This window comes from Alosa pseudoharengus, unplaced genomic scaffold (genome assembly GCF_046254945.1).
Source record: "Alosa pseudoharengus isolate Yale_2024_CS ecotype anadromous, Long Island Sound unplaced genomic scaffold, YU_APseudo_1.1 YU_APseudo_1.1_scf_20, whole genome shotgun sequence".
Classification (NCBI taxonomy): domain Eukaryota; kingdom Metazoa; phylum Chordata; class Actinopteri; order Clupeiformes; family Clupeidae; genus Alosa; species Alosa pseudoharengus.
Genome location: NW_027468664.1, coordinates 26,332,933 through 26,357,000, shown reverse-complemented (window position 1 = coordinate 26,357,000; position 24,068 = coordinate 26,332,933). Strand labels below are relative to the sequence as shown.

General features: G+C 41.5%; 2 protein-coding genes across 2 annotated transcripts in view; both read left to right on the top strand.

Moving 5' to 3' along the window:
- The window catches only part of LOC143136314 (ras association domain-containing protein 3-like), a 70,956-nt gene extending 63,983 nt beyond the window's left edge, over positions 1-6,973 (top strand). The window contains exons 4-5 of the mRNA XM_076296968.1: positions 1,698-1,813; positions 2,243-6,973. Coding sequence (XP_076153083.1) covers positions 1,698-1,813; positions 2,243-2,389 — 263 coding nt within the window. The 3' untranslated portion in view covers positions 2,390-6,973. The remainder of the gene's footprint in view (positions 1-1,697; positions 1,814-2,242) is intronic.
- Positions 6,974-9,612: 2,639 nt separating this feature from the next.
- On the top strand, positions 9,613-19,270 carry LOC143136698 (adipocyte plasma membrane-associated protein-like). The gene is made up of 9 exons (XM_076297401.1): positions 9,613-9,758; positions 10,502-10,597; positions 11,384-11,505; positions 12,525-12,623; positions 14,759-14,911; positions 16,233-16,345; positions 17,491-17,651; positions 17,948-18,146; positions 18,679-19,270. Coding segments are annotated over exons 1-9 (1,152 nt in total). The 5' UTR covers positions 9,613-9,756; the 3' UTR covers positions 18,886-19,270.
- Positions 19,271-24,068: the final 4,798 nt, after the last annotated feature.

Genomic DNA, 24,068 nt, shown 5'->3' with positions numbered 1-24,068 from the left:
GGATGGAGGCCCGTGATGGAGAGTTAAACATAGTGTGGTTGGCTGCCGTGGCTCATATGCCTCTTTCTGTTTCTCTTTTCTCTTCTCCATATGGGGTTACTCAGAGCCACATAACCGCATACACACACACACAAACACACACACACACGGATCCTTGTCAACATGTGTGTGTAATACATATGCATACATACTCACACACCCACGAATGTGCAGACGGTTCTCAATTTTCAGTTCAAAGTTGCTTTATTAGCACGACTATTTTGATACAGCGTTGCTAAAGCGAACATTAAGAACAAAAGAGTTATATAAAAAGACCATTAAAGAGAGAAAAAAAATCACAGACACACACACACACACACAGAGACATTAATAAGCGTCTCCCCATTAATGTTTTTTAAGTGTCTCTCGCGACACTATTAACATGTTGCCTTGATGTTGACTCGGTGTGTTTGTGTGGCTTTATGCGTTCATTTTAATTGGCCTCATGAAGTCATTGCTGGCTGGTGTTGTAACTTCTTCTATAGTTTTACTGATGTGTTAACTCTTTTGTAAAACTGTTTTATACGCTGCATAACTCGGCCCGTCTCAGACATTAGCCTGCCCACAACAGTGCAGCCGTTCTGTTTTTAAACCGTTTTTTAGTTCAGCTTTTCCGTTTTCCGTTTACGGTTTACGTTTTTTTACATCGGTTTGATATATTGTTGTTTGTGTGCTCCGGAGAAGTTGAGGGAAGGTCTTAATCAGACTGGGTGGGAAGGGTGGAATTATTATTGTGTGTGTGTGTGTGTGTGTGTGTGTGAGGGAGAGTGGGAGAAATTGCAACAACTGTTTGTCATTATTTTTGTCTGTCAGTTAGAGAAATTCAATTATGGGATTAGTTCTGGTGCCATACTGAACTTAAAGCGCCTTTGTCAGGCACGTGGGACCCTCGTCCCTATTTTTTTGTGGCTGTGTGTGTATCTCCATGAATGCATTTGCATCTGTATGAATGTGTGTGAGTGTGTCAATGTGTTTGTCCTTGTTTGTGTGAACAACAAATCAGTCTTGTGTGAGTGTGAGGAGGAGTGTGGTTGAGAGAAAGGAGTGAAAATGTGACCGTATGTCAGTGATCCATTTGTTCCACTCTTGGGTGGCTAGACACATTGAGTTGACTGGGTTATAGCCTGCAGATGAGAGGTTTGTATGTAAGGGTGTGTATGTTGTCATGGCCACCTCTGTGTTGTAAACGTGTGTGTGTGTGTGTGTGTGTGTGTTGAGAGGTTTGTATGTAAGGGTGTGTATGTTGTCATGGCCACCTCTGTGTTGTAAACGTGTGTGTGTTAAATGAACATGAGAACACATTATGCCCATGGCTGTATGCGTGTATGTGTATTCTCTATGAAGTGTGGGCCTGTGAATGAATGACTGGGTGTTAATGTTCCCATATGTTTGTGATTAACCAGTTAATTGTGTGTGTGTGTGTGCGCGCATTATGAATGACAGTTTTTAGGTGTTTAGAGAGTGTAGTACCAGCCGCTGTTCCAGTGGGCATTGTTTTATGTGCATGCAGCATATGTGTGTGTGTGTCTGTGTTTTCTCCTGTGTGTGTGTGTGTGTGTGTGTGTGTGTGTGTGTGTGTGTGTGTGTGTGTGTGTGTGTGTGTGTATGCACATTCATTCTCACGTGTTTGTGTGTGTGTACTTCTCCTGTGTGTGTAGTGTACATCTGTAAGCTGTCAGAGGACGAGCAGCCATTGTTCCTGCGGTTGCTGGCGGGTCCCAACACAGACACCCTGAGCTTCGTCCTGCGAGAGCAACAGACTGGAGAGGTCATGGTGAGCCCTGCCGCCCGCCCCTGGACATACACAGGACACATGTCCTATAGACACAACACATGAACATCATAATAACACAGGACATAAACATAGCACAATATATACATCATAACATTCACTACAGGACGTAAACTTTAGTATACAGGCCTATGAACAGAGCACAATATACATCATAACATAACACTAGAGGACAAACCTCTGAACATCACATTACATTACAGAATATGGCTACAGTGTCTGACGGCCCTTCCCCCCCGAAATGTTTGTTTACTGGATATGTTTGTTTTTATATACAACCAAGCCAGCCTCCAAAACAACACGCCCTCTGACTTTTTTTCCTCTCCTCACCTCTCTCTCGCTCTCTCTCTCTCCCTCCCTCCCTCCCCCCCCCCCCCCTCGCTCTCTCTCTCTCTCTCTCTGTGTGTGTAGTGGGACGCTTTCTCCATCCCTGAGCTGCACAACTTCCTGCGCATCCTGGACAAGGAGGAGCAGGACCAGTTGCGGGTCATCACGCACCGCTACGACACCTACAAGCAGAAACTGGAAGAGGCGCTCAAGGCTGTGGGGCCCGGCTAAATAGCCCCCCACCACCACCACCACCACCACAGAGACAGAGAGAGGGATGGGGAGAGAAGGAGGAATAAGTAAAGAGACTGATGAATAGAGAGAGAAATAGAGTGAGAGAGAGACTGACGTTAGAAGAGGAGATGTTTTGGAGAGACACTCTGTCATGGGGTGTGACACACACACAGATGGATCAGCGTGTGTGTTTTCTGAAGTCGTTTTCCTCGCATGGATTGGACTGATGATTTAACGCTGGAGAGAAGAGTCGTCGTGGATACTCACTGCGGGCCTCACAGTCACTCGGAACTCCAATGCACCATGGGAACTTGAAGAGGTCTCCTAGTAGATATGGCATGCTTTCCCAGAATGCATCAGTAGTGCCATATTCACTTGTTTCTTCTCTCGCACTGTTCCGGCTCTTCTCTGCCTGTCACTCTCTCCAGTATTTTATTTTATTATTTTTTATGTTTTCTTTTTTTAAGTTACCTCTTAAAACTTGTGAATGAGAATGAGACTTTCTGTCTTCTTTTTTTTTTATTTAATTGGTGGATGCTATTAGATTGTAAATATTTTTGTTCCTTATTTTAATTTATGTGGGTGAAGCTTTTAGTCTTTATTTTTGTTTTGTTTTTGAAAAAGTCTTATTTTACACTTTCAAAACAGGCCTAGCAACAAACCAAAAATGGTGAACAGAACCGGAGTATGAGGTAGTTGAAGGGAGGGGACAGGGTCTGTGTACATGTCTTTTACAGGTGTGGCCGTCCCTCTGTCTGACTGCCACACCTGCACAGGTGGAGGGGAAGACACACACACACACACACACACACACACACACACACAACCTTAATCGTTGTGTTTGCCCCAGTGCAGTCTGAGAGGAGTAGCTCAGTTTAATGGACCCAAGCCCCGCTGCTGTAGGCAGCATCAGAGACAGCCCTTCACATCGGCTCAGTTTTGGCTCAGCTCTGGCTCAGTTCTGGCTCTCATCCGGCTTCGAGTCAGTCGCAGGGACGCAGTCCGTCAGTGTGTTTGGCCGGATGTGGCGGAGAGACTAATAACAAGCACGTGAATGTGTAAGACAGAGGGGAACTGGGAGAATAGAGAGATGGATGCAAAAAAACACAATGGCGTGAGTGACCTAGAAAGAAATGGAAAGAATGATATAAAGAAAGACCAGAAAGAAAGAGAGAATGATGGGAAGTAATGTGGAAGTAGATAACGAAAGAGTAAGAAAGAAGCAGCCTGCATTGGAGCTTGTCACATGACCTATGGCCACTAACCCTCGCTGCTAGTGGGGGAACTCGATGCTGGAAACAAATGTGGTTTTTTGTGTTCAGATGACTGAAGAAGACTTGTGGTGCTTTACTGAGCATGACGTGTTTGGGTAAAGCAGTGATAGATGTATGGTGTATGGGATGGATCTTTAGATTGAGATGTATGTAATATGTGTTGAGCATTGAGAGTGCATGGTGACATGATGTTACTGTAGGAGTGTGAATAGACGTGTGTGTGTGTGTGTGTGTGTGTGTGTGTGTGTGTGTCAGGCTGCTCAGCAGAATAGAATGGATTACAGGAAGTTGAGGGTTTTGAGGAAGTGAGAGGCAAAGGGCTTGTTCGGCCCCAGGACCAGAGTGACGTGGTTTAGCTCGGCATCTCATTTAGGCATTCAGGGTTCCTCTCTCTCTTCTTCCTGTCTACACCCCCCCCCCTCCTCTCTTGTTCTAAAACTGTCTATTTTTCTCTTCTCTCCATTATCTCCCTTTTTGTTCTGGTTCTCTCTCTGCCCCCCTCTCTCTCTCCCTCATGCTCTCCTTCCCTCCTTCTTTGTCTCTCTCTCGCTCCCTTTTCCTCCTCCCTCCTCCCTCTCTCTCTCCCTCTATCTCTCCCTCTCTCTTTCTCTCTCTTTCTCTCTCTCTCTCTCTCTCCCCCTCCCTCTTCCCCATGTGTCCCACCTCCTGATGGCCCTGCCTGTAGAGACTGATGGTCTGCAGAGTGATAACCAAAGATTCTAGACCTCTGTTCTAGAATCTTTGGTGATAACAGCCTATCAGACCAGTGTCTTTGTGCTGGTGGATTTGTGTAGGTCTGGACCTTGTTTGTGTTGGAATGAGTGCTACATAGCATTGACATTAACTCTGCTCGGAAAGAGAGGTCTGTAACAGGCCCGACAATAGGCACTAGGCTGGGGATGTAGACTTGACATTTGCATTGCGAAATTGGACAGAGAGGTCTGTAACAGGCATGATTCTTGGCACTAAGTTAAGGATGTAGCATTGACGTTAACATCGCTAAGTGGGAAAGAGAGGTCTGTATCAGGCCTTAATGCTAGGCGCTAAGCTAAGGATGTAGCATCGACGTTAACATCGCTAAGTGGGAAAGAGAGGTCTGTATCAGGCCTTAATGCTAGGCGCTAGGCTGAGGATGTAGCATTGGAATTTACATTGCTAAGTTAGAAAGAGGGATCTGCCACAGGCGTGGTCGCCAGGCTGAGAAGTGTGTTCAGGAGACAGCGGGGGGTATGTGGTCATGAGAGACGGGAGGAGATGAGGGTCACATTGTCGCTCTCTCCGTACCAGAGCACAGTGAGTCTGAACTGGGCCGAACTGGGTCAGGCTTTCAGCGGCCAGAATTCACCAGATCTGGACCTTATCCGCACAGAACCTGTTTCTAAAGGTCAGCGTGTCACCGTAGGTCCTGGTCACTGTGGTGTCGCAACTGCGTCCACTGGTTCAGGGGGTTCCACAAACTCACAGCTGTCAAATACTGAGCTTTGTGACTGTAAAAGCGATTGAACATACCAACATTTGGGGCCATAGGGGGTAAAGTCAGTTTAAAGAACTTTTGAAGGTTTGCTCTGTTTTTTGTTTGTTTGTTTTTGTTTTTCTTTACTGTCTTGTTGTCGCTGTCCTGCTCCAAAGTGCTGTAGATACTCAGCCTATTCGCTATGCAGAAGCCTCTAGCTAAAAGTGTACTTTGGAATGGAGGGAAAAAAACTAAAAAGAGTAGACAATCTCAAAGTGGACATTTTCAGTAGATGCATCCAAAGAGGCCAATTATTATGAACACCTCCTTGGGTGTCTGGCTGGAATTGATATACATGTGTATTTGTGTTTTATTTTTGTTTTTGTTTATTTCTGCTTGTACTGCATGAGGAAGTTCGGATAGGTACAGCATTGTGAACTCTAAAGTCTTGCATCACCTGCATTGGTGATTTTCCTTGTAGGATTTGATTAGAATGGGGCTGTAGGGACCTCTTGTGGACGACAGTTGTAATGGCGTCTTGGTGTCCTGAATCACAATCTCTTGGTGACATTAGGTGATGAACCATTTATTTGAATGACCTTTTAGTTATGTTATTTTATTTGTTTATTTTGATATATAATATTATAACCAAAGATACTATTGAAAAGATTATATACACAGCTAGATTAACTTAATTTTAGAAAATTGTTTTGCCTGGTGCAAGCAGTCAAAGCCCTCCTTATCAAACTGAGGGATATTTAGATTGACATTGTCTAAGGGCATATCCTTAATATATATAAGTATAACATTTAAAACACTGGGTCTGTTTCACATCATTTGGAATTGCAAGTCAGTGCAGGAGTGAAGTAGGTTTTTTTGCCAAGCCATTACTATTGAGATGTGGTTCATCTAAGCCTTAGGTCTAGCAAACCATCACGGCTAGCGCATATAGAACCAGCGATCTTAAAAAGCTTTTTATAATGGGCACTTTATGTTGTTTTTTTAATTCAGGGATTTATACTGTTTGGGTTGTTGTCATGTTTAGCTCAAATTTACAAAAATGCCTATATCTTTATTATTATTAGAATTATCCTTGATAAAAACATATTTTCATTGATTTAAAAGTCTTGTCAGAAGGTTTTTTTATTTTTTTTTTAATGAAACTTGACTTTTTTTTAATGGCAACATAATATCCTGCTAGATTCGTCATTTAAAGTGAGACTGTGAAATGTTTTCTTTTTTATTTTGTTTTGTTTTATGATACTATGATGTGGTTCCTTATAAAGTTTATTGATGTGGTTATACTACTAAGATAATCTCATACACATAATTGCATGCATTATGTAGAATAATGCATAATCAATGGCTGTTAAGGCAATCGGTAGGCCAGTTATACTGTCCATAGGTTTGAATCAGTATGGATATAAATTAGTTTGCTAATGGTTCACCTTTGTCGTTTTTTTGCCAAAAAAAAAAAAAAAATAGCAAAAGCTATCTGGAGACCGCAAGTCTGCCGCTTCATCTTTGCAATGAAAGAGACCACTATTTGCGTCTTCGGTGTGTTTGAGGACTCTTGTTTGTCATAATGTCCCATGTTTGGCCTATGCGTTGCACCTCTGGCATGTTGATCGGTTCGAGTACTGTCGGCTTGGTTGATGGTGCATCGAGACGTTCTGCTTCTGTCTGGAGTGCTTGCGGCATTCATATCGCTGTATTATTCTTTAGAATATCGGTGCAGATTGATGCAGGTTTATTTTTGTAGGTAACTCACTTTAAGATGTTACCAAAATGTGGCCTTTTTGTGTCAAAGGTCAGAGTTCATTAAATAAAGTTGACATTTTGCTCAAATGTTAATACTGTGTTTTCTTGTATTTTGTGTTTCAGCAGGCCTATATTGTACATCAAAGAACTGCAGAATGCAGTTTTTTTTTTTAAAGATTCCCTCAAATTCAAACAATTATCTACTGAAGATAATAGCCCTCTAGATAAAATATAAATATGTATGCAACATGCAATAAACCATGTACCAATATGCAGGAAAAGAGGCATAGATTGACAAATAATACATTGTTGTTTCCAAAAAAGTTGGAACAACTTCTATCATGTTGAAACTGACACGTCATTATTTTGTGCAAAATATATAATTTGATGCCAGCAACACATTTCAAAACGTTGGAAAAGTTGTGTAATGCCAAAGAAAACACAATGAGGAACATTTCACAACTAATTATGTTAACTGGCACCATGACGGGGCATATAGAAGAGCATCCCAGAGAGGCAGGATGTCTCATAATTAAAAATGTGGTGGAGGCATTCATCACTGAAAACCTGTGTGGGCAAAATGCAGCGATATTAAGAATAATGCTCCTCAAGGTGAAACTGAAGAATTTGGGATTTTTTTCTTCATCTATGGTAGGCCTAAATAATATCATTCTCAAAACTCCAGCAACTGCTCAGTTCCCACATAGCCTGTTTTCAAAAGAAGAGGCGAAACACGTGGTAAACCTGCTCCAGTTCCAACTTTTTTGCTGGCATGTAATTATTTTTTTTTCATAATTTAATGCCGTACGTATCATATTTGAGACATGCATTTCTGAGACCCATTGCATCACCATGAGATATAAACTTTGCATAAAACCCTGTTGTATACAATCTATTACTTGTCCTCTGCCCCCTGTTGGATACCTTTTGCACTACAACAATTCTGACATGTAGTTTGTTAAAATTCAAAATGGTGGAATCTCATTAGTACCCTGCCGATTATGTAAAGGTCAAGGATATTGGTAATTTGATAATTTTATGGTGAGATTTACCTTTACATATTTATCAATATTTTAAGATTAAAAATGACTTTGTTCAAAAAACTTAACATTTCCAAAAATTGTAAAATGTAGTTTGGTGTAAAATCGAGCAGAAAATGTTTGTATCACAATTGATACAGCAGGTATTTAGTGGTAAATCTTTCAATGGGCATAGTTATTTTTTTCTGGATGTTATATGTATATTATGTCTTCCATAGTCCATAATACAGTGTTTTAATGAATCAATTACACAATTTACAGATTGAAATGTGATATTCACAACAAATAATTAATAGCTCTTATTCATAATTCATAAATATATATGGCTAATTTATAGATGGAAGGGAAAAGGCTAAAAGGAAGTTCTCTACTGAATATGTCCTGAATTTCCTTGATGGCAATTTTGAGCGACATACATTGCCTTGTAGAGACAGATGATGAAGTGGAAGATATAAATTGGACTTTTGGACATCACTCCCTAAGGTCAGGTGAAACACTGGGATCGGAAGACGTATACGTTATGGTTCCCAGAACAGCCATTGTGGAGACCTACAACAAATTTATGGGTTGAGTTTTTGGATATGCTCTCTGCCCTGTACAAATACAGTTTGAAAACCAGGAGATGGTACTTGGCAGGCCACTGTCCTCTCCATCACATTCACCTTTGCCACACTCCTTACCCTCACAAACACATACCCCACCACGGAAGAGGCCACTATGCAGTGTTCCTCCAGATTCCCCTTCCCATCCTGGGCACGACAAAGGTGCAAGCACTGCAAAGAAACTCCTCACTTCTCCTATGTGTTCGGTGTAAAATGCAATGTCCACCTCTGCCTAAACAAATACAGGAACTGTTTCCTTGCTTACCATTTGGCAAAGTAAAGGAAAGAAAAGACTGTCGTTTCAACGTTCAAAGATGCAGATGTTATACAAAGAAAGAGTTTTTGAAGTTCAAAATGAAAGAAAAGGATGGAAAAAGCCAGCTGTTTAAAGAAAAAACGATTTGAATGTTATGGATATCCAAAGATCTTAGAGATTGCAAAGTTCTTGTTATTGCCCAAATTGTGTGTAATGCCCAAAGTACCAAATATGATACAAACAAAAAAACACACTTGCAAATTATTTTTGTTATTTATTTTTTTTATATTTTGTTAAAGGGCCTAATTGAGACTTCAGATTTTAAAAAAAAATAGAATTTTCTGTCCATTATTTCTTGGTTTAGGCATAATAATAAATTCCGCTCAACGATTCTATGATTCTTTATTCTCAGGTCTTGTTAATTTCTCACAGAATTGCACTATGATGTCCATAGGCATTTTGTGCACTAAAAATGTCAAAGTGTAGGCCAACATAAAACATGACTAATTTGCCCAACAGCAGTCTGGAAAGACGAGTTGCATAGAAGAAGATACTCATATATTTAAGAAATTACATAAATGTGTTAATCTATCTATCCCTGAATTGGACGCCATTGATCCAGAAATATTTTTCTCTTTATAAACATTGCCCCTGCTTTCTGCAAGCGCACCATAAATTGAAGATAATGTCCGTATTGGCGACAATCTGTTTTAGTTAATTTTCTTGTCCTCTAGGTGAACTCTCTTTCTTAATGTCTTCCAACAGTGAAATGACTCGGCCCCTCCCACGACTAGATCTTCTCACCCCCACCCCCGGTGCGAAAGACGGCAAGTTAGCTAGAACCAGTGAACCACTGTCTACGGCTAGAACAGAGTTCAACTTTTGCATGGCCACCAGACCACCGCCGGTGTAGACTGTCACACGCCAGACGAACCTGCCGAACAGGAGTGAGGACGACCAGGTTTTGGAGAAGAAATTATGTAAGTTTGACGGCGTTGTTGACTAGTTAAATAAGCGGGGTCGAGACGCGGCGGGAAGTTTACGAGAGCCCGTCCACGGATTATTAGACATTCATTCCTTATTAGACATTCTCTGGTTGTACTGTATGATCTGCATTGAGCGTGCTTGCGTAAGAGGACAACTGTGTTGGGTACCCACGTTATGAAAATGAATTATTGTCTTTGTCTGAAATGGGAAATATTATTAAATCTGCCCAGCCTTTTGCTTTCCAGTTCTTGAACATAAACCGGATCATGCATATGCTTGTCGATTTTTGGCATGATGCGTGCTTGGCAAATTCACATTGCACATGTTTATTAATGTTATCCTAAAAACTAATATTTTGATATATATATAATATTTATATAATATTTAATATAATTGTTATTCAGAGCGTGCCTGTACGGCATGCACACGATCCTGCATCTGGAGAGGGGGTCATCGGTCATCCTTTAAGTAAGGCGCCTGTATTGGAAGAAGAGCAATTCCCCAGGGGCAAAAATCCCCAGAATGTATTACACTGCTAGGAAATATGGATTACCTAATTGCGTCCTCTTCAATCCCCTGTCATTTTTCCACTCATAGATTCGGGGTATACACGCTATCGGAACTATTAAGTTCATGCCAGATACGAATTCAGTTTGAGAGAAAGTCTTGCACAGTTCTACTTAATGCTGGAACCCGATTATGAGCGAGCATAATGTGTGTGTGTTTGTGTGAACAGGGCTGGACGCAGGGCTGTAGCAGTGGCGGTGGCATTTCTGGCCGTCGCGGTTGGACTCTTTCTCATACCCTCTCCTATTGATCCGGAACCATACATGTAAGTCCACAGGAAAAAAAGATTGGTGGCAAATAAGAACAAGAATAACTTACATTTTATTCACCAGTACTCTGACAAACCTTTGGACGAGTTTGGACACATCTTTTATAATTAAGGTTTGGTTACATGGATTAATATCTAATCCTATAATGCAGAGGTAACCTACATGTAGGCTACTTGTTAAATGTTGAGTTCAGGGAGGTCAGCCATAGGCTGGGTTCAAAGGTCATATATAGCCCTATGGGAACACAGGACTTCCTCTCTGTTCCCTTTTTTTTATTGTGTTATATTTCAAACATTTTAGCATGTAATATGGATTTATTTGACATATCAGTTTAGTCAGTTAATTGAGGAAAGGCAAAGGCTAAGTTTTTTTATTTTCCTATTTTAACCATTTGGTGAGGCAGCTCAATAGACAATTCAATAACAAAGAGAATGAGTTGCAAGCCTATCTATAGCTTGTACAATGAAGTAACATCTTCCAAACTGTAAGTAAACAGACTCAGATCTCAGACTAAGGTTATGATTTTCTTGGGGATTGGAAGCCTACATTCTATCTTCATACCACCATCTACTCCATCTTCTGTTAGGTGTGTAGCCTAGAGATAGACTTTATCCCTAACCCAGCAGACAAAAGTCTGCTCATCTTCTCTTTTGGCACTAGTATTGCCAATGATCAAATGGAGAATGAGTGAGTCAGTGTCAGTGATTAAACATTTATCTCTGATGAGGCAATGTTTACAACGGTTGTTGATTGGATTATCTGATCGCTTTGTTTTGGTTCAGATTTGAGGGGCCCCCACCCTTGTTGGAGGGGCCCCTGGCTGTCAACACTCGACTCCAGAGGGGACGCAAGCTCTTCGCTGGACAACTGAGGGGGCCTGAGTCCTTTACTGCTGACCAAGATGGTGTGTATTGTGTGTGTGTGTTTCTGTTTGCATGTGCGGGCAAGTGCATCGCTGTTCTTCCCTCTCTTTATTGGTTAGGTGGTCTGTCTGTGTTTTTCTCTCTCATTCTCTATCACATTCACATTATTAATTATATTTATTGAATTGAATTTTAAGCATCACATTCATCAACATGAGGAAAGACTTATCATTGGTCAGTCTGGATGCTCAGTTATAGTTACAGTTTTTATAGTTATTGTTCCTGGTTTTAACGACCCTTAAATGTTTGAATGTCCATTTAAAAATGCTAAAGGATATTCCTAAGTATTCTCAGAGCTGCAGAGTTACAATGCATCTGTGTGATGACAGAACAACTTAACCAGAGAGGGTTAAAGCAGAGCTATTAATCAAGGATCTTTGACTTAACCTCCCCATAGACTGTCTATGAACCTCTCAGCAGGGGAGTTTTGAACATTGTAACTGAAAATTCTGTTCCGCAACAATGTAAGATTCTAAAATTCCATATCAAATTCAGAGTCCTAGAGAGATCTATAAGCAATTCAATGAACCCAGATATTCTTTAGGCGGGAATCACATTGACCAGTGGCAAGCGGCAAGTTTCCTATTGTTCTCTATGGTTCGGCAGCGGAACGGTGGCAGCGCTGGCGTAACGCTAGCATTGAACAAGCTGAGCGTTGAACTTAGTTCAACTTTCAAAGCGCAACACAAACGTATTCAATTGTCAGTTAAGGTAAACCATTTGTGTTACCATAGGAACGAGATATAACTTATTATGGTCTGAGCGTTGCGTTACGCTTGCCTCTGGCCAATGTGATCCCTGCCTCAGAACGTTCAATTTCCAACATACGTCACACCGGTGACAACCATAGATATATATGTACAGTGACGACGGACCACTGGAGACCGTTGAGAAAGCGTTCTAAAGGATCTTTGGTACCACCATGAATGCAGTTATTTTTTATTCCTGCCCGCTTGCTGCCTGTTGTGTAATGAGTGCCCGCTCTATATTTTCCTCATAGGGAATCTTTATACCGGGACAGTGGATGGGAAACTGTGGAGGATTCATCAGGACACTCTGACATTCATCACGCAGATGGGACAAAACATCCCTGAATGCGGTGAGCATTACAAACAAAAACACCTCTGCAAACTTTTACACACACACACACACACACACACACACACACACACACACACACTTTCTCTCATCTTGCACACCTCATATAATATACTTAAACTACTCATCCTCAGTCACAGACAGACATAAGTCTATTGTGTCATACTGAGAAGTGCACACATATAGAAACATATTTCTGTACACAGAATGCACACACATGGTCAAAATAAAAAACACCTCACACTGACACACTCACGCACACACATACACTTCCCTAAAGCATATTTGTCAGTGTGGAGGATGGGTAATTTAGTACTCAGTTGAGGCACAGATTAGTTCTAATTAGTAGATTCTGAGCGATAACTCTGTGGGGAAGATCCACCTTTATTCTCTCTCTCTCTATCTCTCTCTTTCTCCATCTTACTCTCGATCTATCTCTTTCTTTCTTTCTCTGTCTGTTTGTCTCTCCCTCTCTCTCCTCTCCATCTCTCTCTATCTGTCTCCCTCTCTTTTTCATCTCCCTCCCTCCCCTCTTTCTCCCTCGCTCTCTCTCTTTCTTTTTTTCTCTGGTGAAGGTTTGGGGCTTGAAGCTTGTATCTTGGCCAGAGCGAGTCCCTTTGTGCTGCCGCCAGGCTGTATTAGACACAGTCAGGTGATTCACAAAGCATCATGCGGCTCTGTGGCCGAGACCCTGACACCTCCAAGAGGTTGTCTGCCGATGTCTTTATCACCGCCTAATCCATACTGGTCGCTGCTAGGCCCGTGGAAAAAAAGCTGTGAAATTAGGCTTCTTTCTATAAATATGGTTTTAAGAAGTTGTTCCATCCCACTGGGTTGTAATGGGAGCAAAGAAATGATCAAGTGATGAGCAATAGTATTTCAGTTAGATGAATAGCATTTTTTATTTTTTTTGCCGGAAATGTGATTTAAAGAACTTGTAGTTGCAATGACAAACTGGACATTTACTAAAAGACAAATTCAAAGCTTTTATATGTAACAGTAAAAGCAAACATATATAACATAGTAAGTTGTCATGATCAACTATGGCATGATCCTTAGCACATTAAATACTGTAAATATAGGATTGGATGTTTATGGTGTCAAAGGACTATTGCAGATCTCAAATTATCATGATTATCAATATTGGCAGGTCATCATAGACAAAAATTCAATGACCAGTTAAACCATGATTATTTTGGCCAATATAGAAATCACAATTATTCAACACATTTACTCATTGATTTTGGGCACATCATCCATTTTTGCTTTGAAGCAACAGGGTTCACTGGATTTATTACCCAACAAAACCAGAGAATTATTGCAAAATAATCATTATATTTTGATTATGATGTTTTCATAATTGTTGGAAGTCATGATGATTTGATTGATTGCGTAGTATTTCTGAGTGTCACTCACAGACGTGTAACCCGACAGGAGCAGGAAAAGGAACAGTACATTCGGTTAGATAGAGATCGAGATGGCGTCTTAAATGTCAGTTGAAATGGCAGGATTTGCCTGCGTATCGTTTAGCAGAGTCAGGCCATCTGGTGCAGACATGACGACTGTTTCCTGGCAATTTGCATTGGTTTACCTAGAGCACGCTCACACACACGGACACACACCTGGAGCACAGCAGGTGGATTAGGACATCTACATGGACACACACATATGGACACACACACACACACATGGACACACAGACACACACACACATGGACACACAGACACACAACTGGAGCAGAGCAGGTGGATTAGGACATCTACATGGACACACACACACACACCCCTGGAGCAGAGCAGGTGGATTAGGAGGACATGGACGAAGACACACACACAGAACAGAGCAGATGGCTAATATAGGCAATAGGCAGAGCAGACTGTTAATACTAATAGGCAATCTCTGGTACCCAAAGTTGTTGATATGAAACTCAGATAATGACAAAAATTTGGAGCAAAAATGTAACTTTTTGAAGTACTCTGAATTATTCCTATGCTTTTCATTGATTTATTTTTGTAAAACGCACAAAAAAGTGAAGTATTTTTATTCATTAACTTTTTTATTCATTTGTTTGTTTGTTTGTTTATAATGTAGAGTTGCTTTATATTAAAACTGGTCGCATGCGGTCCTGTGTACAGGCAGCAGTATGGACTATGAGCCAGTGTGTGGTCGGCCCCACGGTGTGCGACTGGATGGCAGCGGTCAGCTGATCGTGGCTGACTCCTACCTTGGCTTGTTCAGGGTGGACCCAAGGAGCGGAGAGAAAACACTGCTACTGTCCAACAAACAAGGTGAGGGACCCTAGTGGCCGTGCACCACACACACACGCATGCACACACACACACACACACACACACACACACACACACACACACACAGACACCTCTTAAAGGTGTGTGCTCTAAGTGATGTCACACGGTTTCTAAGCTGAAACATTTTTTGTCACATACAGCAAACATCACCTCACCATCCGCAAAGGTGCCTGTGTCCGGAATAAACTGTAAAAATGTTGGTCTCTGTGGGCAGCCCAGGCTCCAAAAATGGCAATAAAAACAATCTGGTTCAGCTTGGACCATAAAAACATAACAAACTGTTCCAGCCAATCATCAACAAGATGATTTAGGAGAATTTCAATTGCACAGGAGGGAGGGGGAGGGAGTAGCGAGCTAGCTCTCTGTTTTGTTTGAACGTCAACAGAAGTGAAGTTACCCAACATCGCTTAGAGCCCCTTTAAGAGAGAGAGTAATTGTGTAATAAAATGTATACCACATGTTAGTGACCCTCCACACACACATCTCATATAATTAAGCAATAAGGCCCGAGAGGCCGTAGGTTACGCTGATTCTACAGCAGCTAAGGGGTGTTGTTAGGCACGACGCGCTAGCAGAGTGCCTAAAACCCCCCTTAGCTGTTGCAGAGTCAGTGTAACCTACGGACTCGAGTGGTATATTGCTTTTCTAAAACTGTTACTATAAATACCTGGCAAAGTTTCATAAAGTAAAGTCACAGCAACTAGAAATATAACGAGTTATTCCTAGATAATCATTTTTCCGCCAAGAAATATATTTCCTCTATCTGAATGGTTGCCAAGCAATGTCGAGACGCAGCTACTATCAAGTTATGGTAGCGCAGTAATATAGAACGAAATGCGGTCAAGATGTATGTTTATGCTGGATTTTACAACAGCATCGAACACGATTCAGCCAATCACAATCAAGGACCGGAACTATCAGTTTTAGAAGTGGGAATAGTAGTGACCCTCCACCCTTCCCCCCCACCCACCCACACACCCACACACACCACACACAGTGTAAAAGGGTGCGAGTGAAATGGATTTTGAAGAAGTCAATTGAACACTCAGGTCGTCAGCACAGCAGTCATGCTTCAGTACCAGTCAGTTACTGTATGTATAGTTTGTAGTTGGTCCATATCAAACAGGGGAAGCTCTTTAGAAATTGATTTTCCAGTTTCAGTTTTCCTCCAGCTACATAGCCAAGATCTACTGTTTTCTGTGAATTTTGTGAATGAAATATCATGACATGCTTTACAGTAATAGGAATCAGTTCTTTTCTCATGTTGCCCTTTTCTTGTTTTGCATCGTGTTGAACATAGGCTGTGACGGAATCCCGTTCGCGTTCCTGAACGGTCTGGAACTCTCTCAGAATGGAACCATCTTCTTCACAGACTCCAGCAGTCGGTGGGGAAGAAGGCATGTCAAGTTGGAGGTGAGTAAAGACAAACAAACAAACAGACAAACAAACACATATCTGTGAACATTTAGCTTTGTAAATAAGAGAGATTTTCTCAGATCATGCCAAAATACAGATGTTCAAAGGTCATATTAGCTATCCCTTTGCTCACAGCAGAAGAGAGTAGACTACAAAGCAATAACTGCTTCACCAATTTAGGTGAGCACAAGTGATGTCTAACCATATAGCCTATGCTGCTTTTACCGACTGGGCCCAAAAGTTCTCAAAACAGCCACACAGTGATTGTATCATAGGTAAAATCTCTGAAGCAACACAGTGTGAAGTTGTTAGTTTGTTCTTTTATTTGCTTTTGCATGTCTGTTTCACTGGCGGGAGTTTAGCCAGAGGACATCACCACTGACAGATCTGGTGGTAGGGTCCATGGACATCACCAAAAGTGCAGAAGTAGTTTAATTTGGATACATGCTCTTTGTAAGTGGTTGGAATTTTTGGCCTTTAGCTTTTATGTGAATGCATTTGCTTGGCATTTGTTTGTGTGTGTGTGTGAGAGAGAGAGAGAGAGAGAAAGAGAGAGGGGGAGAGAGAGTGAGTGAGTGTGTGTGTGTGGACAGTTTGAGGAGTAAAGTGGTAGAAGAGGGTCATCTGAAAAGAGAGAGGAGGGAAGCGGGGGAGAGTAGGGAAGCGAGGTAAAAGAGGTATTTTCACATGGATAAAAGGACCTGTGTTGTTGCCTGGATACAGTGTTCCCAAATCAGTTCCAGAATACTTGGGAACACTCTAGCTTTTCACAAGCCTCCAGAGAATTCTCTTCATTTCTCAATAATGTCATTTATTTTTCAGCTACATTTCTGAATGCCCACGTTGTTTTTTTATTTAACACATTAGCAGAATGAGAGAGCCTTTAATGAGAAATACCAGTAATGAGTTTTGGTGTACAAATAGTTAGTTAATGGCAGAAGTCTTTGAAAAACACACAACAGCTAACTGAGTCTTTTGGCAGTTTAGTTGGTGATGTGCTGTGAAAAATGTTCCCATCGTTTATGCCATGTAGAATGATATTGCACTTGTAGTACAGCAAAGAACACCATCTTTGCATGTCTGCACCTGATGATAATGATGATGATGAAGAGGACGATAATGATGGTGATTGTAACCCACAGGTGATTGAGACAAACCACCTGGGCCGCCTCCTGTCGTACGAGCCTGAGACGGGCCGGGTCCAGACCCTGCTGGACTGTCTTTACATGCCCAACGGCATCGCCCTCTCCCCCGATGAGGATTTCATCATGATGGCCGAGACCAGCATCGGGCGCATCCTCAGGTGAGGGTCACTCAGGGTGACGGACCTCATTATTTTGAGGTAAAATAATTATACTACATCGTGTTGCTTTAAAGCAGGGGTTTTCAACTAATTGTTGACCAGGGACCACCATTCTGACTAATTACGTAATCCCAGGACCACCACTGAATAAAAATACTGATTCCCACATTGCAGCTACATTACTGAATCCATGGTCAAGGACCACCAGCAATGTCCTCACGGACCACAAGTGGTTGAAAACCCCTGCTTTAAAGGCTATAGTGATGATTATACGCTGCAAACGTACCCTTCCTCAGGTACTGGCTAAAGGGACCTCAGGCCGGCACCAAGGACATCCTCATGACCAACATGCCCGGTTACCCTGACAACATCCGCCTTAGCGACCGGGGCACGTTTCTGGTGGGCATCACCACCATTCGTTTCCGTGGGCGAGTCATGCCCCCTTTCCTGGACCTCATCGGACCCTACCCCGCGGTCAAGCGCTTCATGACTAAGGTAGGATGCAACTTTCTCCCCTCCAGTCCATGTAAATTCACATGTATTCATTTAGCAGATGCGTTTATCTGAAGCGACTTACAAAATGAGGAATAACAGTCAAGCTACCGTGCAAAGGAGTATATTGTGTGTGTGTATATTTGGGATTCTCTTGTCCAACTCCAGACCTACACAACGGTTATTTCAACATGTCTGTAAGTTAAGCGGTTAGAGTCGCATTCATTGTTGAAAAGTTAAAAAGAAAAGGTTATAATAATAAGAAGCAGCCAGGAGATTTCAAGATAGTGGATTCCATCCACTATAATAATGTTGCACTTTTGGAAGAATGTAGTCAGTCATGATAACTAATAACCATCAACAACACACTGTTACGGGCCTCCCTTTTGATGATGGTGACACTTGACTGAGCAGGTAAATGATGAAATGTACGGCCTGTAGCACTACAAGGCCTGGCCGTCTCTCCCTGTTTGGATGATGAAAGCCTGTAATTGGCTCTCAATGCTGACTCTCTCCATTCTCTTTGATCCTCCAGCTGGTTCCTCTGAGCATGTATAACATGCTGCTGCCCAAATACGGCCTGGTTCTGGAACTGGGTCCAAACGGAGAGGTTCTAGACAGTCTGCATGACCCGAACGGAACCCTCACCTGGGCCATCAGCGACGTGTTCCAGCACGGAGGGCGGTACTACCTGGGCAGCACTGACCTGCCGTTCTTACCTGTGCTGGAGCAGTGGAACTAAGGGGGAGGAGGAGACCGGATGAATGGATGCCAATGATGAAGATGGACTGATGCTAGTGATTATGTGTGTGTGTTTATTTGTGTCAGCGTTGGGATGGTGATTGTGTGTGTGTCAGAGTGTGGTTTAATCTTTTTCTTGACATTAACAGATGCACAATGGCCACTGTGAAGTCATCCAGTGCAAACTCTACAGGTGAAATCAAGGACTGCCTACTGGACTCCCCTCTTAACTGTAAAGTGTGATTCACTGTTCAACAGAAATTTTCATTTTATCTTTATTCCATGGGGTTGTACTGACCTCCTGTGGTTAGAATGTGCCACTACATGTTTGCCACACATTTGCCCTGCATTTTGAGGATTTTGTTTTTTAATGCTTTTTATGTTTTTAAATCAATGATCGATCCACTGAAATGTATTGCACTATGAAAAGTAAAGAGAAGATGAGCCTGTGGACAGAACAGAGCTAAACTGGTCATCGTCACTGGTGAAGAGGAAGAGTGACCCATGTACAGTACATGGTCTTTCTTTACATAACTTACAGTATCCATTTGATTGTCACAAAGTAAATAAGTATGTATAATGTGATTTAAGCCAACAGCTGTTTAATTAAACTGAGACATTTTCTCATAAAAACGTTTTATATATATATATATATATATTGAATGTTATTTGATGAAAAACACCTTAATGTGTATTGTAACACTTGTCATTAATCATTTAATTTAACTGTTGTTGCTATGGTGTTATGAAAATCTCATAATTCCAAATCAGATATAGGCTACATGTGTGGGACTATTTTGTTTAGTGTAGAGTAGTAGTTGTATCACACAGGATTACATGAACTTTCTTGCAACATGGCTTCTAGTGGAGAGTGTATTAGTAATGCCAATCCACAGTCTTCAAAATGAACTCTGTCTACAAGACAATTGTCTAGGATATTTGGTTTGGGCAGTGGCCTTGTTCAGGATGACTCGAGTGAGTGAACAGTGGGTTAGGTGCCTAGCTCAAGGGCACTTCAGCCGTGGATGTGGGCATGGGAGAGCAGTGTTCAACCACTTCCCCCGCCCACAATTTTCCTACTGGTCGGGGATCGAACCGGCAACCCTTCGGGTACAAGCCCGAAGTCCTAACTAGTAGGCCACGGCTGCCCCCAAATGGCATGAATGGCATTGATTTGGATGAAAATGCCAAAATCTGAGCTATACCACTGAAACGACGGACCAGCCCATCTACACTGGAGAAACTTCAGAAGACGGAGAAAAAACTTGACAAGACTTTTGCTCTGTGGCCACAGAACGCTGAAAGCTTGGTGAAGAACAAGGAGGACTTGTTATTTCTGTAGTCCATAAAAAATGACCGCCAGGCCACATTTGGTTAATTCGATAAGGCATTAGCTGACCACATATATATTGTTTTCCAGCCTTCAAATTTGGTACTGGGAAAACCCATGACCGCAAGCTTTTATTGATAGTTTACTTTCATGCTGTTTATCGAAAATGCCTGGCAAAGGCAATTTTTATTGCATCTTCCCCGAAAATGTACACTACTGCCATATCTCAGGAAGTTATAAAGATAGACACACAACTCACACCAAATTATGTAAAAAGTCCATATTTATATTCAACTTCCATTGACATTATAGGGCTAGAGCCATTATTTTTGGCGTTATTTAAGAAAAAAGGATATTTTCCACCTAGCTTTATGGACGTCTTTAGTTGGAAACTTCAGAGGCTCGGTGGGCCACCTAAACATCAAAAGAATTCAATAAAATTTATCATGGAAGTTTTATTTGGTTAATGGAACAAAATTATTCTAGGGACAGATTGATTTTCAAATTGTTTTCAAAAAGTGAGGCAGATGATGCACCCTTGTCTCTATACACAATTTGATTGGACTGATAGAAGTTTAATTTTTCCAGCTCACAAGCCAATGGAGAGTTGCTAGACTAGATTTCTAGGCTATAGAACAAGGGTGCAGAAACCAAAAATACAAAAAATAAAGAATTCTTAGAATTAAATAAATCTTAAACCTGACTCAGCCCCCCTTCCTAAACCTTAGCCTGTAGGCCACAGCTGCCCCTACAAGAGTGCAACATAAAATGAGCGGTATGAGACCAATATGATTATGGGATTCTGGACTTGTGCTCTGGGCTGTTGGACTTGGTGTAGAGGTCACTCTCCCTTCAGACGTGTCATCTGAATAGACAAGAACAAGAGAAAATAATTATTCCTTAACAGTACATAAGCAATGCATTTTATTTATGCATCAGTGCATTTCACAAACATTTAAGTAATTTATTGAAGAAACTTGTATATTCTACATTGATAAAGTAATCACAGTATACTGTGATTACTTTATTAATATACAAGTTTCTCTTGTATACAAGAGTCAAAAAAGCTAAAGGAAAAACAAGTTTTAGCTTTTAAGATAATGTGTTACTGACACAAAAGTATTTTACCCCACCACCACCCCAACTGTGGGACACACTGCAAGTGCTTTTTCTATTCTCATAAATTAATGCATGCTTTATACTGACTCACCCATGACAGAAAGGTTGTAACCAGCACAGATGGTTTTCTTCTCTGTGATCTTGCAGTGGTATAAACCGATGTCTTTCGTATTCACCTTCATCAACTCAAGAGAGAAGGTGTCGTCATGAAACCTCACCCTATCCTTGTAAGCTGGCTGGACCACTAACTTTATGCCAGGATAATATTGCATAATCGATTCTTCCCGTTCATAGCTCCACACCACTTCATAAATGTCTGCTGTAGCTGTAGGCTTGTATCCCGTCTTTAGGATTACAGATGTTCCTTCTGGTTTGGACAAGTTGGTCATTGAACAGGCTGCTGATGGAATGACACATGAAGATCACACATGAAAAATGTTGGTGCCTGAATTTTCAAATCTTAAATGCCTGAATTGTCCACAAGGAGTACAAATGAGCCACACCCATGGCTTTGTGCCTGAATTCTGGCACAAAGCCAATTACCTTAAAGCCCTGATATTTGTGTTAATATATACTTGTAGTGTGGTATTTCAATCATTTCTAAACAAAACTCCATTCTGTTCTTTTCCATCACACTGCATACCAACTCATGTGTAATCTACGTGCAGCCGTGGCCCACTGGTTAGCACTCTGGACTTGTAACCAGAGGGTTGCCGGTTCGAGCCACGACCAGTGGGCCGCGGCTGAAGTGCCCTTGAGCAAGGCACCTAACCCCTCACTGCTCCCCGAGCGCTGCCATTGAAGCAGGCAGCTCACTGCGCCGGGATTAGTGTGTGCTTCACCTCACTGTGTGCTGTTTGTGTTTCACTAATTCACCGATTGGGTTAAATGCAGAGACCAAATTTCCCTCACGGGATCAAAAAAGTATATATACTTATACACATCGGGTGCAGATCATTTGTCTTTTTGTCCATCCTCCCTGTCCTAACCCCTCCTTTTAATAATGTTTGTGAAGGAACAATAGGAGAATGGAGGAATGAAGGAGAGACAGATTAGAAATGACATTTTTCCCTGTGAAAATATCACGTCACTTCATGTGGGAATAAGAGGTGGGAACATGGGGGAAGATTTTGCTACCCGAGTTGCCCAGTTGGGGGATTGTTGTCACAATGTAGTTCATTTGTACTCCTTGTGGACTTTCATGTCCAACAATTTTAATGTGAACTTGGGAATTTGCAATTTTTGTCACTTGAAAGCTGCATATCCTTTCAGAAGCATGTTACACCATATATTTAAGCAAATACAGTTGTTTATTTAAGATTAGTGAGCGTATGCTTTAACCTTTGTTGTGGCATTTGTTTCACACATTCCAACAGCAAAACACATGAACACTCGCAGTGGGTAAAACAACATAATCACGGGGGCTGTCCCTGATATTCTCTGGTGGCATGAACGGACCATGAGATGTCCTGCTCACGCATCACTTTTAAGAGACATCAATTACTGATGACGTTAATTACTATAGGCTAGAATAAACAAACACACAAATTGCATAGAATATGAACTTATACCAAAGCCTAAAAATATCATATGAACTCTTCCGACTTATTGACCCTGATAATAAGGTAATGTTTGATAGTTCTCAACATGAATGAATACTTTTTTTTTTAAAGTTTGCATGATAGTTAATGATGATTCCAGTATATAAATATATCTTATTGGTCTATCTGCTAATTTATTGTTGCTAATACATCCCTACAAACTTGTTGGAAACCGAAAGTTGATAAGACGTGGGAGGGAACTTTTCACCTTGACACCTTTGGACCAATGATCGCACAATTCAGACTGAAAACACGTCCACATAGGATGCTCTCTTGCTTCCTCGCGTATCGGCCCTTTTTCCTTGTTCTCACTTCCTCTGGTTGCAATCAGATAAATGAGCCATCCTCGATGGCGCAGTAGAGCTTTGAACGATTTCTGGGGCACAAGCTGAAGGACCGAGGAGAGAGGCCACATATAAATAGAGGGATGGGATGCACCTATGGTATAGCGGCCACTTCCTGTATGTTGTGTGTTTTTTTTGTATGATACTTTTATTTTGACATCTGTAATTGGCATCAAAGTCACGTGGGCATAAGTGGTGTAATGAATGACTGGATATATGCACCTGGCCATAGGTATGGTGGCATGGAGAGGGGGTGAGTAAGGAGAGCACATTTTTGTTGACTGTATCTTTTGTATGGACGCAACACACTTTAATACATCTTTGCACATTTGCATTGAGCTCAATGAGCATCAAACCAGCTAATAGGCTAACTGAAATAACACCCATGCCAATCTCTAGGTATGGTGAAGGGTATGTGATGATGTGGGGCTATTTTAATTCCAAAGGCCAAGGTAACTTTATCAGGATGCACAGTATTCTGGATCCATGAAATAACTGGCCTTTAAAAATAAAAATCTGCCTGTCTCTATGGGAATTTAACATAGGGGTGTCAATACTTATGACCCCTGTATTTTAAGGAAGAACATTTATTTATTATGACCGCCGCGTAGCGAAGCTCATTTCATGTATAGCGCCACCTAGTTAAACACAAAAAAGTAAAAATGAGGTGTTGTCATCGCAGGTATCTGTGACCTAACATAGTCAAAACTGCACAAAATTTGAAGTGTAGGATCATTATGACACCCTCTGAATGCACGCCAAGTTTCGTGGAATTCCGTTCATGGGGGGC